This window comes from Sphaerodactylus townsendi, linkage group LG09 (assembly GCF_021028975.2).
Source record: "Sphaerodactylus townsendi isolate TG3544 linkage group LG09, MPM_Stown_v2.3, whole genome shotgun sequence".
NCBI lineage: Eukaryota > Metazoa > Chordata > Lepidosauria > Squamata > Sphaerodactylidae > Sphaerodactylus > Sphaerodactylus townsendi.
The window spans coordinates 70,969,566-70,986,408 of NC_059433.1; the positions used below are offsets into that span (position 1 = coordinate 70,969,566).

General features: G+C 47.5%; 2 protein-coding genes across 5 annotated transcripts in view; both read right to left on the minus strand.

Annotated features, from left to right (window-relative positions):
* TG (thyroglobulin) overlaps positions 1-2,913 on the minus strand; it is a 188,198-nt gene extending 185,285 nt beyond the window's left edge. Inside the window, exons 1-2 of the mRNA XM_048508584.1 lie at positions 2,801-2,913; positions 426-534 (exon numbers count right to left, since the gene is read on the minus strand). Of these exons, the coding sequence (XP_048364541.1) occupies positions 426-534; positions 2,801-2,864 (173 nt within the window). The 5' untranslated portion in view covers positions 2,865-2,913. The remainder of the gene's footprint in view (positions 1-425; positions 535-2,800) is intronic.
* A 2,237-nt stretch (positions 2,914-5,150) lies between these two features.
* The window catches only part of PHF20L1 (PHD finger protein 20 like 1), a 76,186-nt gene continuing 64,493 nt past the window's right edge, over positions 5,151-16,843 (minus strand). For all 4 annotated transcript variants that reach the window (XM_048508050.1, XM_048508049.1, XM_048508048.1 and 1 more), the window contains 3 exons: positions 16,281-16,644; positions 10,163-10,328; positions 5,151-7,147 (listed from right to left, as the gene is read on the minus strand). In XM_048508050.1, the coding sequence (XP_048364007.1) occupies positions 7,005-7,147; positions 10,163-10,328; positions 16,281-16,644 (673 nt within the window). In that variant the 3' untranslated portion in view covers positions 5,151-7,004. The remainder of the gene's footprint in view (positions 7,148-10,162; positions 10,329-16,280; positions 16,645-16,843) is intronic.

Below are 16,843 nucleotides of genomic sequence, written 5' to 3' on the forward strand. Positions count from 1 at the left end.
ATGCCCGCCCTGGAATGCCCGTACGCTCCCGTGGAGTGCCCGTCCAGCCCATTAGTGCTCATGCACAGTTTGAATCCCACCACCATGGGAACCTGTTACTAATATTTTTGGATCCCACCACTGGTTAGGCTGAAAGTGTAAGACTGGTCCAAGGTCTCCCAGTGAGCATCCTTGGAAGCATAAGGATTGTAGTGCGGGGGGGGGGGTTTGCTGTAGAGCAGTGGTGGCGGACCTTTGGCACTCCAGATGTTATGGACTACAATTCCCATCAGCCTCTGCCAGCATACCATGCTGGCAGGGCTGATAAGTATGGTGTCCTGGAAGTAAAAGATTCGCCACCTCTACTGTAAGTGAGACCGAACATGGATCTCCCACATCTGAGTCTCATCACTACACCACACACTTCCACGACACCAGAACGTTACCTGAATTGTCCGTCTTCCAAGCACTGAGGGACATAATCGTCACCTCTTCGAAAGGCCTTTTCTCTTTGCAGCTCACAGGGACGAAGAGGTTGGCTTTCTGCCTGGTACTCTGAAAGCCATGAGAATATACATTTGTCAAGTCCCCCCACTACCGTGTTTCCCCGAAAATAAGACAGTGTCTTATATTAATTTTTGCTCCCAAAGATGCGCTATGTCTTATTTTCAGGGGATGTCTTATTTTTCCTCTCCACAGCTACATGCTCTAGTGTTCTGTTCGTCGGGCATGCTTCCAAACAAAAACTTTGCTACGTCTTACTTTCGGGGGATGCCTTATATTTCGCACTTCAGCAAAACCTCTACTACGTCTTATTTTCAGGGGATGTCTTATATTCGGGGAAACAGGGTACCTCCACAACAATGCCCTTTGTGAGGCCTCATTTGCCTGTTGCAACAAAAGCCAGCTGAACACAGCCCCGATTTCACTGAGCACTGGGTTCGAATCAGTGGTGGGATTCAAATGATTTAACAACTGGTTGTTTACAAGCACCACTTTAACAACTGGTTCTGCCGAAGTGGTGCGAACCGGCTGAATCCCACCACTGGTTCTAATATTTTTTAAAAGGAGAAAAGACCTGGTAAGTCACAGCATAGTCCTCCACTTCGTCTTCAAGGGATACATCAGAGTGTAAAATTGTTTGGGTTAGGTTGTAAACTCCAAGTTGAGAAATCACCGACAATTTTATTTATTTATATTTACTATTTAAATTGATTGTACCACCCGTCCACCCCCGAAGGGCTCTGGGCAGTGTACACAATACGTTAAAACTTACAAATAAAACTGGAAACCATAACAGTACAAGATACTATAGAATTATCAAAAATATCAGATGGCAAACAGCACATTGTATTGCGAAGGGTGGCCAGGATGGTATAAACAAGCTGAGCGAAGATGTAACTAAAATACAGAATAAAATGTAGCTTGAAGTATTTTGAAGAAGAAGGTTTGGATTTATATCCCCCCTTTCTCTCCTGCAGGAGACTCAAAGGGGCTTACAATCTCCTTGCCCTTCTCCCCTCACAACAAACACCCTGTGAGGTAGGTGGGGCTGAGAGAGCTCAGAAGAACTGTGACTAGCCCAAGGTCACCCAGCTGGCGTGTGTGGGAGTGTACAGGCTAATCTGAATTTCCCAGATAAACCTCCACAGCTCAAGTGGCAGAGCTGGGAATCAAACCCGGTTCCTCCAGATTAGATACACGAGCTCTTAACCTCCTATGCCACTGCTGCTCCTCCTTTTGGGGGGTGAAGGCTGGGAAGGGCAGATTTGGGGAGCTGACGGACCTTGGAGAGGCATACGGCCATCAAGTTCATCTTCCAAAGCAGCCGTTTCCACCAGGGGAATCAATGTTCGTCGTCTGGGAGAACTTCAGGCCTTACCTGGATGCTGGCAAATCTTGTTCAGCATGGCACAGTGAACGTCCTTTGTATTTGCAATTTTTGGACTGAAAATTTCCTGCGATAAATTGTCTTGGTTGTTATTACGTGTATGCTTGTTGTGTGTGGGGTGTGTGTGTTGCTATGATGTGTGTGTTTGTGGTGTGTGTATGTACACACGCAGGGAGCTGGTAAAGCTATCTGAGGACTAGCAGCTTACAAACTCCTCTCCCTTCCTCTCCCCACAACAAATACCTTGTGAGGCAGCCCAAGGTCACCCGTCAGGCTTCATGTGCAGGAGGGGGGAATCAAACACAGTTCTTCAGATTAGAATCCACCGCTCTTAACCACTACACCACGCTAGCGAGTTACGGTAAGTAGCTACTCCCCAAGGATTAAGCTCTTCTCACACATAGATGCATGAAACGGTTTTTGCATTTGCTGGTCGTCCTCATTACACAAAAGCCTCAACAAGCGATTAATTCTAGACCAGCCATTCTCAACCAGGGTTTCCTGGTACCCTGGGGTGCCGTGAGCATGTCCCAGGGGTACCGCGGCAACACTACTGCCCCCCCCCCTCATTTTTGTGGTGTCTTCCACCGGCTCCAGCAGGGACATGGAGCTGGCCCATGGGGTAGGGCCTGCCACAAGGTCAGCAGCCACCCCCCCCCCCCGTGCTTCCCTTCACCCTGGGAGGGGAAGGTGGAGGGTGGCAGCAGGGGTACCGTGAGATATGAAGAGTGAGGTCAAGGGTACCCTGACCTCAAAAAGGTAGGGAAACACTGTTCTAGACTCTGAATTATTCATGGTATCCTTTGGCAGAGAGTTTAAACCTAGGTCACTCACCACGACTTGTGTTCTTCGACACCACCTGGGGCTGTAAAACTAGACGTAAATTCTACAGCTAAAGGACACGCACGAACAAGCAAAGGATTTGCTTACCAAAGATATTGGCTGCTGATATAGTAATACAGCATAGGAAGGTGTGAAGATGGAAGAGGTCCATTCTGGGATAAAGAACGACCGATTCCCCCCCTGGGCAGGCACGGGGATCTGGACGCTCAGACCGAGCGCTGTTCTCAGCCAGCCTTTTATAGCTGTCCCTGTTTGAAGGGCATCACTCATGAAACGGACGGCCAGGCGCTCGATGAGCCCCGATGACGCAGGTCTGGTTTCGAAGCAAGTCACAAGGGCCATTGACTCCCACCATCCCTACCTTGGATTTCTTCACCGCTTCTCTCCTTAAAGCGCATGTGATCATTGGGAAAGCAAGAAAAGCACCAAAGAGCAAAAAGGCCGACACGTAAAAAGACAGGAGAGTTTTCGCTTGACTCAGCGAAAGGAAAAAGCGAGCCTGGAGGATCATGTATACATTTTGCACTTTCGCTATTCCCATGCTCAGACCCAGCTATACAGGGAAATAATGTGAGAACTGGAGACCACATACTAAACATGGGGCTAGGTTGAAGGATGCTAAGTGCAAGAGAGGGACCCTAAACAGGATAGTTGTCTACACACACCGAAGGTAGTTTGTAGAGTAGTTGCTTACACAACCCAAAAGTCTCAGGCTCAATTTCTGGCCTTGGCAACTAAAAGCACCTTATGTGGCAAGTCTGGGCCAGGCATAGTACTTCGTTCCAAAATATACAGGTTGTTCAACAGTGAAATATCTTGCCTCAGGTGGAGGCGCCTGAAAGCTTTGGCCCCTTCCGCACACGCAAAATAATGCGATTTTAAACCACTTTTACAACTGTTTGCAAGTGGATTTTGCTATTCTGCACAGCTTCAAAGAGCACTGAAAGCAGTTTGAAAGTGCATTATTCTGCATGTGCGGAATGAGCCTTTGAAACAGAGGCTGGACAGACATCTGTCGGGAGTGCTTTGATGGTATGTTCACTCATGGCAGGAGGTTGGACTCAATAGCCTTTGGGGTCTCTTGCAACTCCATGGTTCTCTATTTGGTTGGCACCAACCAGGGCCAGGCCATTTGGGACCTTGGCCCAAACCTGGTGGAATGCTGGGCACTTGATGCAGTTCTGTAGGGCCTGTGAGACAGAGATATTCCACCAGGCATATGGCAGAGGCAGCTACGGTTTGCACCAGGGGTATCCAACTCTGGTGCTTCAGATGTTCATGGACTACAATGGACAATAGTCCATGAACATCTGAAGCAGCAGTTGGACTACAATGGACAATAGTCCATGAACATCTGAAGCACCAGTGGGACACCTCTGGTTTACACCATTCCGGTGGCCTCCCTCTCCCCTCCTTTTTTTTAAAAAAAACAAGTATACTCACGAGACATTTCAAGGCTTAGTATTTAGTATGTTAAGGTTAATGGGTTAGTCGCCATGTGAGAATTTTTAATTGTAATATAACTTATGTTTTTACTGTTTATAATATGTTGGAGGCTGCCCTGAGCCCATGAAGGGAACGGCGGCGTACAAGTTATATATAAATGAATGAACGATTGACCTGTGGTGGATAGCATGGTCAAGTCACAGCTGACTTATGGCCACCCTGCAGGGTTTTCGAGGCAAGAGAGGTTCAGAGGTGGCTTCCTATTGGCTGGCTCCACGTGGTCTGAGAGTTCTGAGAGAACTGTGACTGATCCAAGGTCACCCAGCTGGCTTCTTGTGGAAAACCAATGACCTACCTTTGTGTGAAAGGCAGCTTGACGTCAAAGTCCATGAGACATCATAATCTTCGCTTAGCAAATCCAGTATTATTATTGATACTTACTTCATTTGGACCGGAGCCTTTCGGCTCCAGGGGACCCCAAAGCAGCTTCCGTTTTATCTTCTCTACAAGCCAGCCAAGTTGGTTAGGTGGAGCGTGTACGGCTGAGCACCTAGCAAGCTTCTGTGGCAGAGGAGAGATTCAAACCTGGGTCCCCCAGATCCTAACCCAGCGGTCCTCAACCTTTTTTGAGATCTGGAATTCTGACGCAGCATGGTAGGTGCAAGCAACAAAATGGCTGCCATGGGAGGCGGAGCCAGCCACAAAGTGATTGCCACAGCTTAACACGGTGCAGATCCTCGAGTAAAGCAACATTTTAAAAAATCTACGAAGCCAAATCGAATCTCCTACAGTCAATCAGAAACTTTGCTGGGCAAAAATCCGTATGTGTCCCCGTCTACTTCCTTAAAACACCCCAAAAGTGCTGGGCATCACGCTAGGGACTTACGCTCTAACCATTATACCATTATATCTCTTTTTTCAGAGCTCTGGAAGACGCTTTTTTGGTCCTTTTTTCCCCAAGGCCGGCGAACAGGAGTGAAAGAATGCAGAGTATGCCGAATAGTTTAATAAACAGCTTTACATACAGTACCTTACATATAGAACAGTGTATCTGCAAATTTAAATACCTCTGTAATGTACAGCGGGCTTGCACTCTTTTACCCCAGGGGTAGCTTCAAGTTTGCCGCTTACGGACCAGCTCTCCCGTACATGGTGATTTCATATACATCACCAGCACTGAAACAGTCGAGGAGGCAGAGAGAATTCAAGGGCAGAGCCATTCTCAGCTGCGAGGGCTCTTTTGAACAGTGTTTGTTTAAAAAAAATATTTTTTGACAAATTTCAAAACCTGTACATACATTATTTTCATTTTCTCTTTAATAGAAACTGTTCGTTAAAAGGCGACGTTTTAAATATTGCATCGCCGAGGTCTTAAGTCTATGGTAATAAAACTAGACATGTCAATATAAATGTATCTAGAATGCAATATGCATATGAGCATATATATATTCTATATTTATATATATACATACATACACACACACACACGCACGCACATATATATATATATATACACACATAACCCCCAACATGGATATTGTAGCACTGGGTGCAGCAACAGACGCAGCTGAGCAGTACGTATAGCGAAGGCGCTGAAGTTCTTAACTCAGCAACGGTTTTAAAACAGCACGTAGGTTGGCTTTGGTTTCAGAGCGCTTGCTTGTCATCTTGCAAGGCGACGCCTCCAACGCGTAGCGGGATCCTCGCCTCATCGGCCCTTAAAAAGGCAGCTGACAGACGCAATTTTGATTTGTAGCAAACGCTACTTGCGGGCCACTCCGGTGTTTCGAATAACGTGGGGCCAGACTTACTGGGACGAAGACGGAGGCACCGTTAAGCCATCTTGGCATACGTGTTGCGGGTTTTTAAAATCTTTATTAATTTTTTTTTCCCAGGCAAAGAACCAAGCGCGTGGGAAGCAGCCCCTTTTCGTTTACCGACGCGCGTCGTTCCTCATTCCAGCTGAGGAAGACGGCGGTTGAAATGGCTAATGCGAAACGGAGCCGGCGGGACAAACGGATTTAGAACTGTACTATCGGCCTGGAATACTGCAATTATGGCAAATGTGGATTTTTCACTAGATATGACACCAGATGGTTTTGCTGGCACTCTAGAGAACTCTGCCAGGGGCTGGGGCAGGGTAAAAGGAGGAGAGGAGAACACCCCTGAACAATTCACACTCTTGTTTCAGTGGGTTTTGAAAGCATTTATTTGGCACTTCTGACCCCTTACCCTCCCCTCTTTTGCTTCTGAAAGGAGCATACGATTATGGCAGGGAGAACTTTGCTTCAAAAGAAAGTAACGTTCATAAAGAGACCACCACATAAACAGTCTCACTCGTTGCAAACTTCCCCCCTCCATCTTCCTGAATAATATCCAGGCCAAAAAAAGAGAAAAAAAAAGTGTATTTTGATTTTCCATCCTTCCAAGACGCTGCAGGCTACGAATGTCTGTTCTCTGATCAGCACTGGAATAAAACTCTGTGAATGGACGTCTTCCAACGTAGCCGGCTTTAATAGGTCAAACTTTTCCAGTGTGACATCGTGGAGTGGGGGGAGGAGTCCCGCTATTACCTGTGAAACCATTAAACATTTTTCACAGGGGTTTCAACTCCCAAAGTGCTTCCAGATGAGAAACGGATTCTCTGCATTTGCCCAGATCGTATCTTGACCCTTGATTTTATGTGCAATTTTCCTCGTCTCAAGATCTTCCAAGAAAAAAGAACGGCGTATTTGCTTTTTAATCACTCCTCCTAACAGTTTTGCAGACTGTGAGAAAATTCCCTGTGAGCGCCTATAATTTTGTTTGTTTCTGTTTTTAAAACATCCCACCAGTTTTCCATTCGTCATACGGAGCACAGGGTCGCTATTTGCTGGACCTTGCCCATGTCGGATATCAGCTGCTTGATCCGCCGTTTGAGCTGGGGCAATCGGGCCAGGGGATCCGGCGGCTCCAATTCTCCGGTGAAGTCCAGCCAGCTTTCCAGGACTGCAATAAAGACAGGCAGAAATGCCCAATTAGAAACAGAAATATTGAAAGCGCGAGCTTGAGCATTTCTGTGCAGAGGGTGCACTGGACGGATAGGCACACATTTTTATTTATATGACCTCACAATGCTGTGTCCGGCTAAGCTGCCGGACCCCTGTGCGCAAACGAAAACGCCTGATTGTTGTTCAGACCACTGGCCTACGAGGTTAGTGCTATATACGCAGACTGTCAAATGGGGCTCGAGCAGAAGAAGAGAAGAAGAAGAGTTTGGATTTATATCCCCCCTTTCTCTCCTATTGGAGACTCAAAGGGGCTGACAATCTCCTTGCCCTTCCCCACTCACAACAAACACCCTGTGAGGTGGGTGGGGCTGAGAGAGCTCCGAGAAGCTGTGACTAGCCCAAGGTCGCCCAGCTGGCGCGTGTGGGAGTGCACAGGCTAATCTGAATTCCCCAGATAAGCCTCCACAGCTCAGGCGGCCGAACTGGGAATCAAACCCGGTTCCTCCAGATTAGACACATGAGCTCTTAACCTCCTACGCCACTGCTGCTCCAGAGGTATTTCGCATCACCTACTGCCTCGCAGAGGCTATCTGAGGAAAATGTAGCCCGGTGAGAAATCTGAGTTTTCTGCCCCGCCCCGCCCCGCCCCCCCCATATGGATGGCCGCCCTCCCCCATTACGACCAAACTTTTTTTGCACCAGGTCTTGAAGTCAGTGTATGGACCCAGGGGGAAGGAGGAGGGGCGTGGGGGGGGGAATTTTCTGGGGGCCCCCCACATGACTAAATGGCTGCTGCCTGGGGACTTTTGACCCCATATGTCCCCCTGGGCGGTACGCCCCTGCTGCCTAGTCCCCTTAACTAGAAATGCCAGAGATCAAACCTGAGAACATCGGCATGCAAAGCAGAAACTGTGTGACTGAGCCACTGAGTCCCTCTCTTTTATGCTCCCCATTACAAATGTTGAGGGTGAGGATTGAAAACACAGTCCCTTGCCTTACGTCACCTAAGGAACGAATGATCAGAAGGAAATCTGAAGCAGGGACTACATTTATTGGGCTTGATTCTGCAGAGCCGCCCCGCTTGGGGATGTGCTCTCCTATGGCAGAAGGAGCGTTTCCTCGATGCGGGATGCTTTTCTGCCGGAGGAAAGCGCCTCTGATGGGAAACGGATCTTCAGGATGCAACCTGCTAGACGCTGCTCCAGAGACATTGAGAAAACTGGGCTTCTTTTTTTAGACACAATGAACAGCAACGAGCTGTCCAAGCATGGCACCCTTGGCATATTCCGGTACCATGTGTTTTGAGATATCTAATATTTTTTAACGTTTGTAGACTCAGTCCATTCATGAAATTGGCTCTCCAGAGTTGTTACCTATTATGAATGAAATGTCTATTTTGACTTGGACAAAAGTATTATGAATGAGAACTCAGCTGTGTATTACACCACAGTAAAATATTATCTTAGCTGTGTATTACACCACAGTAAAATATTATGAATGAGACCTGCAAATTGCTGTGTTACATTGTGACCATAATATTGTTGTTACCTAACATTCGTTGTTAATTATGAAATGATTTTTCTGTATATAATTCTTCGATGAAGCAATAGGTGTGCATGACTTTGGTACAAAGAAATGTTTGTTTATGTTGTTATTCCTATGAAGCAATAGGAAAATACATATATATGAAAATAATTTCCAAGTCAAGTACATGTTTTCATGTTATTATACTATTATCCTGTGGGTCCTGTTCAAACGTTTAAAAATATTAGATAGTTCAAAACACAGAGCCCCATTCAGTTTCTTAGGGGGTGAACTCGCTTGTGTTACTAGGGTTTCCTTCACACTCTGACTTTGTGTATATTTCGGTACCATACACAGGTACAAGATACCAAAGTAACCCAAGTGCTGGACTAAGCACTGAAGCATTTCCACAAGCTCACCCACCAGGTCTCTACACACAGGGGAGGAGCGGGGAAGCACCAAGAAAACCCTATCGTTTGAAGTGCGGTGGATCCTTCTCTTTGCTAACTCTACTGTGGGCCAGGCTGACAGAGATCAGTAAGTCAGGCAGAACCTTTTTCGCATCGGGAAACTGTGTGTGGGGGGGTGGGGGTAATGGCTGACTTACGTACCTTGTACGGTTTTCAGGATAAGGGACATTTAGGACTGGTTTGCTACTGCCTACCTCTGTGTCACAACCCTAATTCTTTGGAGGTCTGACAGTCTAACTGCTACAGCAAACAGGCTGTACAATCACTTTAAGGAATAGGGAAATGAAATAAGTCAAAAAGTCAATTTAAGTGGAAATAACTTATTTCAGTAAATCACCCAGCTGGGAAGAATACCTCAGTGATTCAATACTTCAGTGCTTGAATATGGAAATGACAAGAAGAAGAAGAAGAAGAAGAAGAAGAAGAAGAAGAAGAAGAAGAAGAAGAAGAAGAAGAAGAAGAAGAAGAAGAAGAAGAAGAAGAAGAAGAAGAAGAAGAAGAAGAAGAAGAAGAAGAAGAAGAAGAAGAAGAAGAAGAAGAAGAAGAAGAAGAAGAAGAAGAAGAAGAAGCAGCAGCAGCAGCAGCAGCAGCAGCAGCAGCAGCAGCAGCAGCAGCAGGAGCAGCAGGAGCAGCAGGAGCAGCAGGAGGAGCAGGAGCAGGAGGAGTTGGGATTTATATCCCACCTTTCTCTCCTGTAAAGAGACTCAAGGTGGCTTACAAGCTCCTTTCCCTTCCTCTCCCCACTACAGACACCTTGTGAGGTAGGTGGGGCTGAGAGAGTTCAGAGAGAACTATCACTGGCCCAAGGTCACCCAGCAGCAATGTAGGAGTGTGGAAACACATCTGGGGTCACCATATAAGCCTCCACCATTCAGGTGGAGGAGAGGGGAATCAAACCCGGTTCTCCAGATTAGAATTCACCTGCTCTTAACCACCACACCACGCTGGCCTGTAAGAGCCTTTCAGATGGGGAAAGACCCAGTTCTCAGTACAACCTCTTAGAGCCTTAAGGCAGTTACCGTCTACTTCCTTTTCGATCAGGTCCATCCTGTTAGTGACTTCATTCTGCACGTTCTCTATATGGGTGAGGAGATTCAGCTGCCACTGAAGACGAGCGTCCACGTGTTCTTCTGCTCCTCTTTTCTCGTTAAATATGAACACAGTGTTCCCTTCGGCCATGTGCCTCTGTGCCAATCACAGCAAAACAAAGTTAGCAAGGAAAGCCTCGCAAAACCCTACGTCACATTTTAAGGATTCATTTGGACACACACACACCCCGCCCATGATAATTCAACTAGTGATTCGGTCAAAAAACTCTGTCCCATTTTAAGGTTGCAGTTGGACCGCACCAGCTGCCTACAATTATTCGAGCAACTCATGATTCAGGAAAAAAAGGCTTTGTCACAGCTTTGAAGAAGAAGAGTTTGGATTTATACCTTTCTCTCCTGTAAGGAGACTCAAAGGGGCTTATAATCTCCTTTCCCTCCCCCCGCCCCCCCACAGACACCCTGTGAGATGGGTGGGGGCTGAGAGAGCGCCGAAGAACTGTGACTATCCAAGGTCACCCAGTTGTCATGCGTTGGAGTGCACAAGTTAATCTGGTTCCCCAGATAAGCCTCCACAGCTCAAGTGGCAGAGCAGGGAATCAAACCCGGTTCTCCAGATTAGAGTGCACCTGCTCTTAACCACTATACCATGCTGGCTCTCAAGGAGACGTGGGCTACTTGAATTATTGGGTGTACAACTCATGCTAGACCTTGTAGTTTAGAACACTATTGATTCATAGACAGCTAGCCTTTTAACCACTACACCACAATGGCTCTCTGCACGGAACCACCTGCCCACAATCGTTCGGGCCACTTTACTGGAATTACAGGAGCAAGATCGAGCACAGCATCCGTCTTAAAGGAGACATGCTTGTACTTATACGCACTCAAGGTAGTTTCTTGATCGTTGAAGACACGCTTTAATGAAAGAAACAGGAAGGGCTGTGAAGTACAGTGGTGAAAATCATAAATCTGGTCGTAAGCAATGTGCATTTTACATGCTGGCAGGAAAACACAGGACAAATGAGAGCCAGAATGAACCCTGAACCCTTTGATTTCAAAGAGGAAAGAGAGCTCTAAGCACATGCTTGATCCTCCTGTAGAAAGCAGCGGGGCCCTGTGTCAGTACCATGCGGAGCAAAGTTACAACCATTCAATATTCATTGACTTCATAGCAGGGGCAGGGGAAGGCTTATATTCATTGACTTCATAGCAGGGGCAGGGGGAGGCTTATATTCACTGACTTCATAGCGGGGGCAGCTCTGTTTAGGACTGCAGGGTCAGGAATTAGCTGAGGCTAGATTGTTCTCAGAGACGACAACTGTGCAGAAAAATGTTTAAAAATTCATCTTGCTATCTTTCTTTGAGAAGCAGATTTCCAGTACTTGTGCTTGGGGGAAAAAATGTCAGCATTTCCCAAAGCAGCCCCAGATCAGCCTGACACGATTCACTGCTCCTATCATAATGATTGCCTGGTCTAGGGGTCTGCAACCTGCGGCTCTCCAGATGTTCATGGACGACAAATCCATGAGCATCCGGAGAGCCGCAGGTTGCAGACCCCTGGCCTAGTCTATACCTAAGAGATTCCTCCTCTTTTCCATTTCTCACTAAACATATCCTTGGATAGTTGAATTATTGGACTACTCACAACCGGTGGGGCTGCACAAGTTATTGTTTTGATTCTTGACAGTTTCAGCCCCCACCCTTCCTTCTGCAAAAGCAACCAGTTCATGTGAATGGGGACACGTTACCTATTGAAGCAACTTGTCTCAACAGAATAGTGAAACAGACAATGGGGGGGGGGGGAAGCAAAGGCGGGGGGGCTATTTTGACTTTACTTTTCGGTGAGTTTCACCAACTTTGTGCTGGTTACTACTAATGGACACCTCAAGGTCTCAAAAAGCATTTTCAAAAATTTGGAGGAGGCGTCTGAGGGGGGATATGACTGAAGTCTATAAAATTATGCATGGGGTAGAAAATGTTGACAGAGAGAATTTTTTCTCTGTTTCTCACAATACTAGAACCAGGGGGCATACATTGAAAATGCTGGGGGGAAGAATTAGGACTAATAAAAGGAAACACTTCTTCACGCAACGTGTGATTGGTGTTTGGAATATGCTGCCGCAGGAGGCGGTGATGGTCACTAACCTGGATAGCATTAAAAAGGGCTTGGACAGATTTATGGAGGAGAAGTCGATCTCTGGCTACCAATCTTGATCCTCCTTGATCTGAGATGGCAAATGCCTTAGCAGACCAGGTGCTCAGGAGCAGCAGCAGCAGAAGGCCATTGCTTTCACCTCCTGCACGTGAGCTCCCAAAGGCACCTGGTGGGCCACTGCGAGTAGCAGAGAGCTGGACTAGATGGACTCTGGTCTGATCCAGCAGGCTAGTTCTTATGTTCTTATGACTCTGCTCGCATGCAAAGATGTCTAAAACTGGCGTTACTTTAATGGGGAGAAAATTAGCCCATGGTTTTTTCAAGATTCTGCGGCCAGAAGCAGCTGTGGCAGTGACTGGGTTGGATGGCCGCTACAGGACATGCTTCCCACACACGGCCTCGACAGTGCCGGACTTCTTTTGAAAGCAGAAGCGGAGAAGCAGGGAAATCGCTTCTGCTGAAACTTCCTCATTCCTCTCTTCTGTGCTAAAAGAGGTCTAGCGCTGCAGTCGGGGGAGAGGGCAGGGAGTCACAGCACAGAAAGAACTGGAACGGGGCTCTCTGTAGACAGCCATGCCACAGAGGTGGCTGCCTTAAGGGGTTCTGTACCAAACAACCAAATCTGCGTAAGATGTGGGTTCAGTGGAGACACATGTGCCACTCGCCCCTGAGGTCATCTGCGCAGAACAGCTTCGGGTCTGAGGCAGCCCTCAATACTGAATACACCAGTGATCAGTTCCAGGAAAGACAAACAAGTCTAATGTTTTGCTGATTTAGGTTGCCCAACTAAGCGAAAACAACAACTATGAAAAGGTTTCGGAACTTCAAGATTTGCACCCTGTCCCACTGCAACCTGCCAACTGGGTTCTGTAGCTCACAAGCAGAAATACAGGAGAATGTCTGGGGAAAAGACTCAAAGGGGCTTTGTTAGCATCTTACATTCTTGTAAGCATTGTAAGCATCTTATAATCACCTTCCCCACCCCCACCGAAAAAAACTCAAACACCCTGTGAGGTGGGTGAGGCCGAGAGAGATCCAAAGAGCTGTGAGTAGCCCAAGGGTCATCCAGCTGGGGTGTGTTGGAATGCACAGGCTAATCTAGTTCACCAGATAATCCTGACCCCAGCTCAAGTAGCAGAGCAGGGAATCAAACCCGGTTCTCCAGATTAGACTGCACTGCTCTTAACCACTAGACCACACTGACTATAAGACCATGGAAAGCCACTGCCTGTCTGAGTAGACAACAGTGACCTCGATGGACCAATGGTCGGACTGCACAGAAGGCAACTGCAGGTCTTCATGAGCTGTGCTGCATTGAAGGTGGCCACATGAGAACATAAGAACCTAAGAACAAGCCAGCTGGATCCAGTGGCGTAACTAGGCAAACTGGAGCCCTGGGCAAAACCTGAGTTTGATGCCCCCCAGGTGCGTGCCCAATGCAACACGCACTTCCTTGTAGCTACCAGTGGTGTTTCTCAGGCAAACTGGAGTTTGGCGCCCCATGGCAGCCACCCTCCCCCACTGTGACCAAGCAATGATTTTTTACACCAGGTTGTTTCAAAGTCACCATCACAGTTTAAACAACATTGGAAGTGATGCTATTTTGGGGTTGATTCTCCCCCGCCCTGAAACAGCATCACTTACAATGTTTAAACTGGGGACCTCAGATTCTCCCTTTAAATCCATGTCAGCTACGGGATTTAAAAGGAAAATCTGGGAAATTTGAAGGTGCTCTGCTGGCAGGGTGCAATTGTTAAGCTAGCAGCACCAAACTTTCAGGGTGGTCTTTAGGAGACTCCTAATGATACCACCCTTAGATGCAGGGTGCTTGAAAGTTAGTTCAGTTATGGACCCTCAAAGGTGTAGCCCCCATCTTCTGTTAGGGCTCCCATTGGAAACAATGGATGATGGGCACCCCTTGGGGAGTCCATAACTTTGGACACCCTGAACCAAACCTCACCAAACCCTAGTGATGCATCAGAGAGTCTCCCAAACATCCCTGAAATTTTGGTGCTGCTAGCCTAAAACTGCGCCCCTCTGCAGGCCAAAATGGAAAAAACACTGAAAATACAAAAATCCCACAAACAAACCTGCGCCCCCCACAGGGCTGTGCCCAGGGCAACTGCCCACTTTGCCCAATGGGAGGAACGCCTCTGGCTGGATCAGACCAGAGTCCATCTAGTCCAGCACTCTGCTACTCGCAGTGGTCCACCAGGTGCCTTTGGGAGCTCATGTGCAGGATGTGAAAGCAATGGCCTTCTGCGGCTGTTGCTCCCGAGCACCTAGACTGTTAAGGCATTTGCAATCTGAGATCAAGGAGGATCAAGATTGGTAGCCATAAATCGACTTCTCCTCCATCAATCTGTCCAAGCCCCTTTTAAAGCTATCCAGGTTAGTGGCCATTACCACCTCCTGTGGCAGCATATTCCAAACACCAATCACACCTTGCTTGAAGAAGTGTTTCCTTTTATTAGTCCTAATTCTTCCCCCCAGCATTTTCAATCAATGCCCCCTGGTTCTAGTATTGTGAGAAAAGAGACAAATTTCTCTCTGTCAACATTTTCTACCCCATGCATAATTTTAGACTTCCAGTCATATCCCCTCAAGGCGTCTCCTCTCCAAACTAAAGTGTCCAAACGCTGCAGCCTCTCCTCATAGGGAAGGTGCTCCAGTCCCTCAATCATCCTTGTTGCCCTTCTCTGCACTTTTTCTATCTCTTCGATATCTGGCGACCAGAACTGAACACAGTACTCCAAGTGCGGTCACACCACTGCTTTATATAAGGGCATGACAATCTTTGCAGTTTTAGTATCAATTCCTTTCCTAATGATCCCCAGCATAGAGTTTGCCTTTTTCACAGCTGCCATGAATTGAGTTGACATTCCCATGGAACTATCAACTAAGACGCCTAAATCCCTTTCCTGGTCTGTGACTGATAGCACTGACCCTTACACACACCCGTTCCTTCCATGATGCCACACAATTCTCCCTTCTCACACAGCCTGTCGTAATTGTGGGACATACACATGTTCATGTTGCACAGAGATATGTCGCTCAAGCCTCCAAAAGCTCCCCACCGCCCAGCAGATCTCGCAGCTAAGGTATTTTTTTTTAACGTACGGTGCAAAAGTCGGACGTTTAAAACCCTCTGCTTCGAGTGCCATAAACCATAAGAACATAAGAACAAGCCAGCTGGATCAGACCAGAGTCCATCTAGTCCAGCTCTCTGCTACTCACAGTGGCCCACCAGGTGCCTTTGGGAGCTCACATGCAGGAGGTGAAAGCAATGGCCTTATGCGGCAGTTGCTCCCGAGCACCTGGACTGTTAAGGCATTTGCAGTCTCAGATCAAAGAGGATCAAGATTGGTAGCCAGAGATCGACTTCTCCTCCATAAATCTGTCCAAGCCCCTTTTAAAGTTATCCAGATGAGTGGCCATCACCACCTCCTGTGGCAGCATATTCCAAACACCAATCACACATTGCGTGAAGAAGTGTTTCCTTTTATTAGTCCTAATTCTTCCCCCCCAGCATGATGTCACACAATCCTCCCTTCTCACACAGCCTGTCGTAATTGTGGGACATACACATGTCCATGTTGCACAGAGATCTGTCGCTCAAGCCTCCAAAAGCTCCCCACCGCCAAGCAGATCTCGCGGCTAAGGTATTTTTTTTAACGTACGGTGCAAAAGTCGGACGTTTAAAACCCTCTGCTTCGAATGCCATAAACCAATTGCTCCAGCTCTTCTTCCCGAGATCTTTGTTAAGCATCTTAAAACCCGCCCGTAATTTCTTTATAAATACACTGTACGCTACTTCCCTGACCTCAACTAACCTTCTGTGCTTCAAGTTACAAATACGCTACGGACAGGTCTATGCTTCTATCGGAAGACAATCTTGGCTTTTGTCGCCACAGATGAATGGGTAGTTTTTACCTGATGGCTGAAACCATCTTCTTTCGACGCATATTGTAAACAGTTTCTATCCTCCAGGAGAAGCTCCTGATCGTCCTCAAAGCTGCTGGTGTCGTCGTCGTCTGAGCTGATGGGATTGTTCATCAATTTGCAGTCCTGGACAAAACTCTGCGGTTTCTGGTAACTGTGCTCGCTCGTGATGTACGTCTCCTCCATTCTGGGGGGCAAACTAGGGGGCTCCTTATGGTTTTGACCACGACCTGTCCTTTCAGGAAGGGTATCTGGCACGGCCGATACTCTTCTTTCCGTCCCGACAGTTTTTTGGTCTTGCTCTTTTCGCACACCCGTGCACGCCCACAGATGAAGGTCGGGGTGATGTTTATTCCTGAAGTGAGTTGCAGGGAATCAGGCATCCAAAGTGAAAGCTGGACAATGAAGAAAGCCAGAGGCGGAGCTACCAGGGGTCGGGTGCGCGCCTGGGGATCGAAAATCGCCCCTTTCCCGTCCCCTCCCGGCGTCCCCCCCCCCCCACAGACACACACTTACCTTAGTGAAACAGTGCAGGCTAGAGAAGCGGCCTGTTC